The following is a 12,641-nucleotide window of genomic DNA, read 5'->3' as shown; positions in this document are numbered from 1 at the left end:
CAAATTAAGGGTGGGCGATCTTTCAAAAAATCATATCACAATCCACAATCTGAATTGCAATCTATCTTTTCAATGTGGTGTACACTTAACAGAATATCCGGACTCAAACTCATCAAGACCTAAGTAATACTTTATTTTAAATATCAAACAAAGTTGAATTCAATTGTTCTCTCGTTCGCTAGCTAAGTGGAGTTAAGGACCACGCCCCGAAGCTGGCTAGTGAGTGAGGGAGGCCCCTCCCCTCGGCCTGTTCCGTGGATTTTGGATTCGCGCAAATAAAGCGGTACCACAAGCAAACTATGATACATAGCGAAATGAGAGAAGTCGCAAAATCAGCTGGAATGTTCAAGCAAATTATAGAAAAAAACCCGATCTACATCCATTAAGTAGTTCACTCGTGAAAAGCGGACAGGTATACAGACAGAGAGACATTGGATTTTATCTATTATCTATTAGTAAACCTTCAAAATAATGTGCAGTTAAAGTCTCCAAAGCATTCTCAGCATTTCTGGAGCTTAGTAGAGCGAGATAACTATAAGAATCTTCACCAAGCAGCTCTGAAGATGTCTGCTTTGTTTGGGTCTCCATACCTCTGTGAGTCTGACATGAATGTCATGAAGTCAAAGTTCAGAACAAGACTGACAGACGAACATTGAAATGACTCCAGAAGAGTGAACCTGAGTGGCTCTACTCCACCAGACACCTGCCTCTCTTGTTGACTCCATGCAGTGCCAGTTATCTCACGAACTAAAAAACACATCACACATGCAACTGGAACTTGTGAATAATAATAATAATACATTTTATTTATATAGCGCCTTTCCCATGCGCAAGGCACTTACAGAATATAATAAAGAATGGCAGTGTATACAGTATATAGCATTGTACAAACCAGATATAAAACCAGAATAAAGTGACACAGTGACATGTGACAAAACGACAAATGAATAAGTCATATCTGTGTATTTGTAATTGCATTTTTTTTGTTTTGACAGCATCCATGTTTTAATTCAATAGTGTAAGATACACTAGAAAATATATACAGACATACAAAATGCACTTGCAGGTGAACTAAATATTTTTTGTTATGTTTTAATGCAAAATGTGAGTTGTGGACACCAATATTTTGTAAATTTTCAGGCAAAACAAGCTTATTCAGTTTGTTTGGGTTGAAATAAGCTATGAGAGTAAATGTTAGAAAACTTGAGTAGCTCTCGGCCATTTTAATTTTGTAAAAGTAGCTCTCAGTGGCAAAAAAGTTGGAGACCCCTGGACTAGAGAGTGTAAACATACAAGGACTATGCTGAGGATTTGTGATACTCTCTTCAGGTCTACATCAAAAGAGTCTGAAAGTGAGAATAGGGTCACCCTTGGACCCTTCCCTGGCAAACCAATAAACAAAGTGCATATAATTGCTGATCATGTGATCAACCTTTAACTAAAATCCCTGTCAATACCTTGTGACCACACTCCTGGTAACGTCACACTCATACACATAGGACACACACTCCAAGTGAAGCATGATGTCATGTTAACAATTTCCAAAACGGTGACAATTTATGATGTCACCAACATGCTAAAGTAAATAAAGGTTAAAAGTATACAAAATGTATAAGGTTGAAACAAAGGAGCACAACGTTACGTTTTATGATGTAACCACAACAGATACATTGAAAGGCAGAGAGATCCTTACCTGTTGTGTGACCTTGCCTGTCATTTGAGTGCTGTGTGAGGTCGATGGTTCTATCAATCTGAAACATTTTTAAGTCTTCTTCGTCTAAGGCAATATCCCCCCAAAAGACAGCTGAAGAAACAAGAACAAAGATGTCATCATTAACAAAAAACATATCAAATGTGTACAAATCACCAAGGCTTTGACTTCTGTCTAAAAAACTGATTTGCCATACTATGCTATGGCTGGCTGACACTACATTCAGGTGTCGTAATGTTTCACATTTATAATATCAGAATATTATTCTTTATTCATGTCAAATGAACAAGCAAAATTTTATAACACTTGTAAAAGATACTTAAAAAACTGTTTGCCCCTTATACGAGATAATAAGGTAGAAAGAAAACTCAGATCATAGCATTTGACTTTGACTTTCAATCACAACTATTAGACCAGAAATCTGCCCACCTTTGCTACAACTGGTAAATAAGAAGGTAGGAGTGTGGATCTTAGTGGTCTTCAGTCTTTGATTATGAACACGGCAGCCCTGCTGTGAACATCGCACTATTGCTTTATGGGTGGAAGTAGTTCTGTCTCATGCAAACACACAGGAGCAAGGTAAAGCACCAAAACTGTGAGTCAAAGACTGGGTATAAAAAGCCGGCAAAATATTAAAAAACATAACACTAGGAAAGTTTGACAAATATTCTAAATGTTCTAATTGAGCGCCTTCTTCTCTTGTCCTTCCCAACAGGTGAGTTACATCTTTGTTACATAAGATGCTGCAGATGTTCTATCAGACGGTTGTGGCGAGCGCCCTCTTCTACGCGGTGGTGAGTTGGGGAGGCAGCATTAAGAAGAAGGATGCCTCACGCCTGGACAAACTGGTGAGAAAGGCAGGCTCTATTGTTGGCATGGAGCTGGACAGTTTGACATCTGTGGCAGAGCAACGGGTGCTCAGCAGGCTCCTATCAATTATGGAGAATCCACTGCATCCACTAAATAGTATCATCTCCAGACAGAACAGCAGCTTCAGCGACAGATTGCTGTCACTGTCCTGCTCCACTGACAGACTGAGAAGATCGTTCCTCCCCCAAATTATGCGACTCTTCAATTCCATCCGAGGGGGGTAAACGTTAACATTATTCAAAGTTATTGTCTGTTTTTACCTGCATTTTTATTACTCTTTAATTTAATATTGTTTTTTTGTATCAGTATGCTGCTGCTAGAGTATGTGAATTTCCCCTTGGGATTAATAAAGTATCTATCTATCTATCTATCTATCTATCTATCTATCTATCTATCTATCTATCTATCTATCTATCTATCTATCTATCTATCTATCTATCTATCTATCTATCTATCTATCTATCTATCTATCTATCTATCTATCTACATAACAATAAACTCTTTAAGAGGAGCCAGAGATAGACTGAGACCAAAGCTCCAACCAAAAACTGACAGTATGCACAAACAAATTAAAAAAGAAAATTAATTTGCAGACATTTGCTGAGCTACCAAGGACTTTAGCAGTAACAGGGACAAAAGAAAAGTAATCACTACATGGATCAAGAAGCCCTGTCAGGTCCTATGACTGAAAAAGATAAGGCATTCCCTCATTGGTCCCCCTTCATGGAAGAAAATCATATTTCAACATAGCGGACAGAGAAGAGATGCTTTCCATGGCATTTGTTGTGTTGTATGTTTGTATACATTCCTTTTTCTGCATGAATTTCCAAAAGGCAAGTCATTTACCTATTGCTATTGCAATTAATCCCATGACCAGCAGTGCTACAGTCCCTTGAAAGTTTTTTTTTTGCCGATGTGCAAGTGCTGTAGACAAACGTCTATCCCGTAGGAAAGAAAAATTGTAAAGACATCTCCTTATTATCATTTTAGGTTTTCCTAGACAACAACAAGATCAGAAAGACATAAAATAGAGACATGTTCTTTTGTGTCATGCTTTTCAAATTTTACTTCTGAGAAAAAAATATCCCGGTAGTCTCAAGTATGTCTCCTCTTGAGTTTCAGGAGAGATCTCAGCAAAGTTTTCAGAGCTCGTTAAGTTTGTAGATGATACCAAGATAGTTGGATTAGCAGATCATTTGGAATCCATTATATCATTACAGAAAGACTTGGATAGCATACAGGCTTGGATAATTTACAGTAAATGTAAATTATTATACATAGGAAGTAAAAATGTTAGGATTGAATACACAATGGGCGGTCGGAAAATCAAGAGTCCACCTTATGAGAAGGATTTAGGAGTCATGGTGGACTCAAAGCTATCGACTTCCAGACAATGTTCAGAAGTCATTAAAAAGGGTAACAGAACATTAGGTTATATAGCACGATGTGTGGAGTACAAGTCACAGGAGGGTCTGCTCAACCTTTATAACACACTAGTGAGGCCTCATCTGGAGTCCTGTGTGCAGTTTTGGTCTCCAGGCTACAAAAAGGACATAGCAGCACTAGAAAAGGTCCAGAGAAGAGCGACTAGGCTGATTCCAGGGCTACAGGGGATGAATTATGAGGAAAGATTAAAAGAGCTGAGCCTTTACAGTTTAAGCAAAAGAAGATTAAGAGGTGACATGACTGAAGTGTTTAAAATTATGAAGGGAATTGGATCGAGACTTTGACATCAAAAACACGTGGACACATTTGGAAACTTGTTAAGGGTAAATTTCACACAAACATTAGGAAGTTTTTCTTTACATAAAGAATGATAGACACTTGGAATAAGCTACCAAGTAGTGTGGTAGACAGTAAGACATTAGGAACATTCAAAACTCGACTTCATATTTTTTGGAAGAAATAAGTGGAAAGGACTGGTGAGCTTTTTTAGGCCGAATGGCTCTGTTCTCATCTAGATTGTTCTAATGTTCTAAAGTCACATGATGGGCTCGGATTCTCCAAGTAGTTTCTTGACAATTGTTTTGCAGTTTGAAAGTATTTGCATTGTGTGTTCAGTAACAGATGGTGAAATGTATGTACAGTTGTTTGTGGTAATAAAACACTTACTGTAACTATGATTACAAAACTGTAGTTCTTGCTTCAATTATTAGTTGGTCTAATTTATATTGTTCTGCAGTGGGTTGGCACCCTGCCCGGGATTGGTTCCTGCCTTGTGCCCTGTGTTGGCTGGGATTAGCTCCAGCAGACCCCCGTGACCCTGTGTTTGGATTCGGCAGGTTGGAAAATGAATGGATGGATGGATGGATGGATTTATATTGCTGTGCTCCAATTAGATCAAACTCAATTGATAAGAAAAGACAGGCATAGTGGTAAAGACTTTCAAGTTCAAACCTTGACGTTTTGGGTTTAAATCCCACTACTGACACCATATGACCATGAGAAAGTCACTTCATCTGCCTGTGCTCCGACTGGAAAACTCAAAAGAAATGCAACCAGTTGAATCTCATATGTTGTAAGACACCCTGGATAAAAGCTTCAGTCTAATAATAAATGGAAAATATGAAGTATTGAAAGAGATCTCACAAAATATAAAATGATTTTCAGTTTTGAGTGCTTTTACCTCAGTTGTATCTTATGTCTCCTTTTTATCTAAAGCTATTTTTCCTAAGGAATTGTAGGAGAAACATCTGTGGCAAAGTTGATTCTTTAATGAAACTCTCTATTAAGACTCATAAGCCATCACAGATCAACCTTTGAGCAGTAAAATTTTCCTATGGGATGTCCTATGCATTTCTGGTAGTTTTAGTGTGGATGGCAATACTTTCATAAACAATGTGAAAATAGTAGTGTAGACCGAGATTGTTTTTGTTTCAAAATGAAAACTGAGTAGTGTGGATGTGGCCTAATTCTCTCCTTTATATCTGTTTGACGTCTACCTTTTGCCTTGAAGACCAAACCAGTTAGCATATTATTCTAATTTAGTTAATTATCTTTTTCTCTTGTTTGTTTTTTTTATTTTATTAGGTTAGTTGTTCTTAGGGTCAGGAGCGTCTAGTTTAAAAGCCCTCAGGTTTTGTGGTCATTATGGCCACTGTCTGGACATCTTTGTAAAAGAGAGTGCCCCGAGGGATTTTAAACGGTAGAATGACCTAGAGATTTTGATATATTAACAAGTCAAGCACATAGATGCTTTACTCAGCTACCTTCTTTATTATATCCAACTAGGAAAACACTTCTCATCTTCCTCCAGTTTACACGTGCGCACCTGTAGAACTTTCTACCTAGGCAAGCATTTTAGTACAATATTAACCCCTTAACCGCCCTCTGCCGGATATATCCGGCATCGTAGCTTTAATGCTGACGCCTTACTGCCGGAATTATCCGGCACATTTGCCTGTGGTTATGTGAATGCCTGGCGTGTAGTATAACTGACAGTTTGGCGTGGGTATTATTACTACGTTGTATTTCGACAACTCTGCGCTTGTATTGGCCGATCACGTGATGTGATTCGAAAGTGAAAGCTGTGAATATGGCGAAACGTAAACTGACTTCAAGTGAGGTTTTGCAGGCGATTTTGGACAATAATTCTGATCATGATTGTAGCAGTTCTGAAGAAGATTTTAGTGACAATGATGATCAGCAACGTGCGCTGCATGATACTGTGAATGACGGCGCATCGGATGATGGCGATGAGTGGGTGTATCCCCAGCATCTCAACTGGACTGCTGCCCAAGGTGAACTACCTTTTCTGCATCCGTTTGAGGCAACGTGTTTACTGTTGATGTAAACAATTACACTGCTGAGCAGTTTTATGAGCTGTTTGTGTCACCTGATTTGATCAGACATTTTGCTCATCAGACAAATCTGTATGCAGCACAGTTTATTGAGAAAAATCCCAATTTACCATCACATTCCCGTGTTCGTGCTTGGATAGACACTGATGAAAACGAAATGAAAAAATTCATTGGGATTTTGATGTTGATGGGAATAATCAGAAAACCAGATATTGAGATGTAATGGTCTACAGATCCTATGTATGCAACACCTATTTTTGCAGCTATCATGAGACGTAACCGATTCTCTTTGCTGCTGAAATTCTTTCATTTGAATGACAACAGAAATGAGCCAGATAAGAAAGATCCAAACCGCGACCGCTTGTTCAAGCTACGTCCTTTGATTGACCATTTATTTGAAGCATTTCAGTTGCCCTACATTCCAGGACCGTCAGTTACAGTTGATGAAAGTTTATTGTTGTGGAAGCCTGAGAAAAGGTACATTTTGTGTTTTATTATGTGTTTGCCCATTTCTAGAACTTGCACAACATTTAGTGGTCAATACTGCTTGAATAAATGTAAAAAATGTAAAAAAAATGTAAAAAAGTAAAAAAACGAAAATTGTTCAGATTTCGCCTGGCGTGGGGAATATTTAGGGAGTTGGCGGTTAAAGGGTTAACATATCATATGACAAAACACCACAATAGAAATCATTTAAACAATACACTACAGAGATGAAGTTACCGATAGGGGCAAACAAAACGGTCAGGCAAAATGGTCTGAACACAGAGAAAAGGAAAAGTTAGCTAAATGGCGAATCCCAATAATCAGTGAATCATAACAAAGTTAAAACATACAATGTCAGAACACTAAATTCTTCCTGGAAGTACCTTTTATCTACCTCTAACACGAAGGAAGACAGAAAGAGTGGTAAAGAGATCCAAATAGAGGATACTTTGAGATGCGCACCACCAATGTAACTTATAATGACATGATGACATCACATTCACATCAGGATCTGGTCATGTGACTAACAACCATAGATTATTACTATAAATATAATGGCCTTAAGGGAATAACACAAAATGGCAGCACCCACAAAATAAAATACTGCCGGAAAAAAATACCACAACACATAATGATAAAACTAATGTATACAACATGAAAATACAAAATCCCATTTGTAGCTGAATAAGTTATCACCTAAAGGCTAGTTATGACACATTGCTGTTATGATTCTGAGGTGTGGGCTCCTACGGGGAATTCTTGCAGATTATTATTATTATTTTTAAGCAAATAGCTATTGAAGTGGCCTTGTTGTAACATACCGTATATACTCGAGTATAAGCCGACCCGAATATAAGCTGAGGTACCTAATTTTACCTACAAAAACTGGAAAAACTTATTGACTCGAGTATAAGCCTAGAGTGAGAAATGCAGCAGTTACTGGTAAGTTTCAATAATCAAAAAAAATACCAATAAAATTACCTTACATTAATTGAGGCATCAGTAGGTTAAATGTTTTTGAGTATTTATTTTAAAGAAAAACAGTAAACTAGCTCTGTAAGTGGAGAAGAGGGTCAACAAAAACAATATGGTGTCTCTCTCGCTCGCTCTCTCTCTCGCTCGCGTGTGTGTGTCTCTCTCTCTCACTCGTGCACGTGTGTGTGTGTCTCTCTCTCTCACTCGCGCGCGCGCGTGTGTGTGTGTCTATGTACTGTACACTCCAGCTTTCTGTCGGGTTGGCAGGGGCAGCAGGACCTGACTCGAATATAAGCCGAGGGTGACGTTTTTTAGTACATTTTGGGTGCTGAAAAACTCGGCTTATATTCGAGTATATACGGTAACTGATGGCTCTTAAACATGGTGTCCTAAAACTTTAACAAATATCTATGTAATTAAAGAAGGGAACTTTAGGATGTTGGTTTTGTTTCCTGACCTATGTGTTTGCTTTGTGTATTTGTCTACCAAAATTTCATGGAATTATGAAAAAAAAAACTTTATTATATAACTTATTAGGCAATTTCATTTTAGTCACCTCCAAAATAGTCTCAGTCAGATACAATATCCTACGCGTCACCTATTCTTAGAAACATCACCTGTACTCTTTTTTTGTTAACATGTTTAGAGACTCAGGCATCCTTTTCCTGGATTTTTTCCATGGTAGTAACTTTTCTTTCCTTCATTTTCAGTTTTGATTTTGGAAACACAAAGAAGTCGCGGGGAGCAAGAACACATGTATATGTAGAGAGCAAAGCAACAACTACATTGTTTTTAGTCAAAAAGTCTTCGACTGACAGTGCGGTGTTGTACGGGCACACTGTTGTTGTGCAAAATCCAGTTTTGGGTGCACCACTTCACTAGAGATTTTTTCTAGAAACATGTCTCAGCAATGTTGCTGATCAACAGTCTGTCCACAGGAAACAAGCTCTTTATGAACAATTAAGTTGATATCATATAACTTGATCAACATTGTCTATTGAAAATCTGCTTGAAGAAAAAAAAAACACTCAAGTCACCTGCGCAGCTGTAGAATAAACGACAGAGACACGCACTCGATCAACTTAACACACTGCTACTCGACGGACTGATTACTGAGACTGCTTACATGTGACACCTAGTGGCTCATTTGATAACGACACTCTAATACTGTGCTGTTGGCAGATTCCAGGAATTCTGGGTGACCTCTTGTATGCTAAGACCTTTTCACTTCTGGGTTCCGACATTTCCTGTTATGATCACCTTTTGTCTTGTCCTCTTGATGGCTGCCTTTCTTGGATCTTCATCTTCTCTTAAGTGTTTCCTTTGTGTTTAGCACAAATCCAAATCATATTATGTGATATCATCTACTATTAAATTCTGCTCCATACTTGTACATTTTTTATTTTTATACTGTATTGAGGATTTGTTCTGTTCTGTGTTTTGTATTGTATTGACCCCCTTCTTTTTGACACCCACTGCACGCCCAACCTACCTGGAAAGGGGTCTCTCTTTGAACTGCCTTTCCTGAGGTTTCTTCCATTTTTCCCTACAATTTGGGAGTTTTTCCTTGTCTTCTTAGAGAGTCAAGGCTGGGGGGCTGTCAAGAGGCAGGGCCTGTTAAAGCCCATTGAGGCACTTTTTGTGTGATTTTGGGCTATACAAAAATAAATTGTATTGTATTATATTGTGTTGTGTGGCCTTCTGACATTTGTGTCATTTAAATTGTGGATTAAGATTAGTGATTTGTTAGAATTTTGAGCATTTGGGATTATGAATTCTGGTTTCGAATTATTAATTGTTCTTATTTACTGTACTTCTGGTTAAATCCGGACACATTTTTGGGGTACATTTAATTCTTTTATTTCACTTATTATTTTGCATTTTAAATTGAAATTTTTTAACCTTTTTTAATTCTTAAATTAAAATAAGATAACTAATTAAACCTTTAAGTTGTTTTGGTGGATTTGGCCTTCCAGTCTGGGAATCATTCACAACATACAGAAAACTTTCTTTCGGGGAACATGGAGTCTGATTTAGGAATCCTGATATTCAAAACAGATAAGGGCTTACATAATTTGGAACTGACCAGACACAGTGAAGTTTCCACATTTAAAATCTGGAATAAACTTTAGCATTGTTTGGACTATTTGTACTGGCAACTGCTTATTTACTTTTACTGAGATGATGACTTTACTTTGATACAGAAGTGAAATGTGTTTTCATGATTTTCTTCGTACTGTTTCCTCTCACGAGGCTGTTTAGTATTAAGTATATGAAAATTGGATTTAATTTTAAAGATGCACAAATTCACTTGATCAGTTCCAAAATATCACATACCCTCTACTCACGACCATGTTCTGAAATACCACACCAAAAACTATACTGATGCATCCTCTCAAAGCATAACACACTTTCAATGGCTGGTCAGTATTAGATCTCTGCTCCAGACATGTTTTCTTTCCCATTACCAGTCTGTGAGATCTGCTTCCCCTTTATAGTTATTATCTCCACTCCAAACATGCAAGAAATGGCCCACCCTTAAAAGGGCAATGAATGTGTTTACATGTGCTTAACTAGCCCAGTTATTCACAGAAGTCTGCTTTCTAAAATGCCATGTAAATCCTTATTCTGGTCAGAGACACCAGCATATTGATTCATGAGAAAGCAGGTGTAGCACTTTCTTTATCCTTTAGCCCTAGGATAGCGCCCTAAGTTCGTAAACTCTATTTCCCTAAACTGATTTATGAAAACCCCTTTAATTTTAAATACATGTTTTTAGAGGATAAATTAGAATCTCTTAACTAATATCTACTCACCAGTAATAAGCTGTCAGCTATTTCACAATTAGTAACTTGTAACACAATTCACAATACAAATATGTTCTCATAATATAACAAAATTTATTGTCTAAATTGGAAAAATACCTAAAAAAAACCAAAACTATTTATAGTTAAGTCCAATCAAAATTCCCACAAATCATAGATTACAGAAATGAGAAAACTCACACAAATTGCAGTATATTTACCCTTCACAACAAATACCTATAGGTTCAGGCAGTGTACTTAAACCTTACAAATGTACTTTTAACAGCACTTAAAACATCCCACTGTTAAAGATGAACACAATAACCAAATCTATAATATGAGCAAACTTAATCACTAAAACCTCACTTTAACTTAACAACTTTAGGGGCCCACAGACACACACACACACAAACACACACACAAGCCAGCGGCCACCAAAATTAAAATAATATTAACACAAACCCCCCTCGTTGCAGGCCTGGTCGACCCTCGGGCTACGTGGTGGCCAAAAACGTTAAGGCCCATTCACTCTAACAAGCCAACATAAAAGGTCACAGTACTCACAAATAAACGGAGTGAATATCAGTGTCCAGCACTTCCATGCTGTGGAAAAATGATGGAGTTGCCCTGCAGGCAGGCAGACTCACGGCAAAATGCTGCAAGCTAAATGGAGCTGGTCCGTCCAAATGAGGTGAAACTTGCTGTTTTTCCTCCTTGCCCGAGGAGCTGCCAGGCTTTCCTTTGGTCACCTGGAGCGCTATCCAAAGTATCCCATGCCTCTTCGCAGGCTAACTCAGCTACTGTAGTTCGCCTGTGTCACTTAACTCACAACACCTTTTTTCATTTTTTTTTCATGTAGTCCTTCTCTTATCAGAGTAAGAACCCTGCCTGTCCTCTCGCCCACTCAATCACATTACAGAAACACTGATATAACTAAATAATAATTAATATATATGTTTTTTTTTAAACAACCAGTAAACATTATTAAGGGGAATATCTATATATATATAAAATCCCTGTGTGCGTCCAGGTGTCCGTGTGTGTGTGTCTTCTGGTGAAGTGCGCATGCGCGGGGGCACGGTGCGATGCGCGATATTACTGTCAGAGAAAGTTAGAGGCGTTTTACAAAAATACAAACCAGTATTACTGCGAGAGGAAATTAAAGGTACACAATACAGTGACGCATATTACAGCCACATACAAGCCAGTATTACTGTCAGAGGAGATTAAAGGCATATTACCGACGCGCATGCCTGTATTACCGCCAGAGAAAATTAAAGGTATATTACAGACGTACAAGCCGGCGGACGTACAAGACGGTATCCTTCAATAAGGGCGCGCACAGGCATCCTTCAATAAGGGCGCGCACAAAAAGGCGAGCCTCAAAAGGGCGAACTCAATTGGGCGCAGCGAATAAAGGCGCGCGTAAATAAAGATCTGCACCTTTGTTGCTCTTCACATATTCCAGAGCCATTTGAACTAAATTATCTACGAACGCCTTTATTCGCCGCGCTCAATTGAGGTCGCACTTTTGAAGCTCACCTTTTTGTGCGCGCCCTTATTGAATAGAGCCGTACAAGACAGTATTACTGTCACAGAAAATTAGACACACAATACACGGCGGCAGCCCACGAAGAACGGTCAGCTCAGCAAGTAAACATCAACAAAAGAAAGGCTGAAAGAAAGAAAAATACGACCAACAAAAAGAATGAGGTCAAAGTCCCTTGCCATTTAATATAGACTGTTCCTACTAATGTTTATGCACTACTGTTCTAGCGCCCGTTATTGTAACGGGCTTAATGACTAGTTATATTATATGAGCCTAGGGCTACATAGGTTAACACACATTAAGATCATTATGATTGAGCACACATTTGTGAAATGCAAGCAATTACACACAAACAAAACACTGGTGGTTATGGGTACAAACAATACTGTAGTAACCAGCATATTACCCTGAAGATAGACACGGCCAGATGGGTGATTGACAGCAAA

At 38.2% G+C, this 12,641-nt stretch overlaps 1 protein-coding gene across 4 annotated transcripts in view; it reads right to left on the bottom strand.

Moving 5' to 3' along the window:
- Positions 1 to 12,641, bottom strand: part of tll1 (tolloid-like 1) — a 351,180-nt gene that overhangs the window by 179,083 nt on the left and 159,456 nt on the right. For all 4 annotated transcript variants that reach the window (XM_051929770.1, XM_051929768.1, XM_028804997.2 and 1 more), the window contains one exon: positions 1,694 to 1,804. In XM_051929770.1, the coding sequence (XP_051785730.1) occupies positions 1,694 to 1,804 (111 nt within the window). The remainder of the gene's footprint in view (positions 1 to 1,693; positions 1,805 to 12,641) is intronic.

Source organism: Erpetoichthys calabaricus, chromosome 7, assembly GCF_900747795.2.
Source record: "Erpetoichthys calabaricus chromosome 7, fErpCal1.3, whole genome shotgun sequence".
Lineage (NCBI taxonomy): Eukaryota > Metazoa > Chordata > Cladistia > Polypteriformes > Polypteridae > Erpetoichthys > Erpetoichthys calabaricus.
The sequence above is the reverse complement of the archived record's forward strand: the minus strand, read 5'-3'. Positions and strand labels throughout refer to the sequence as shown.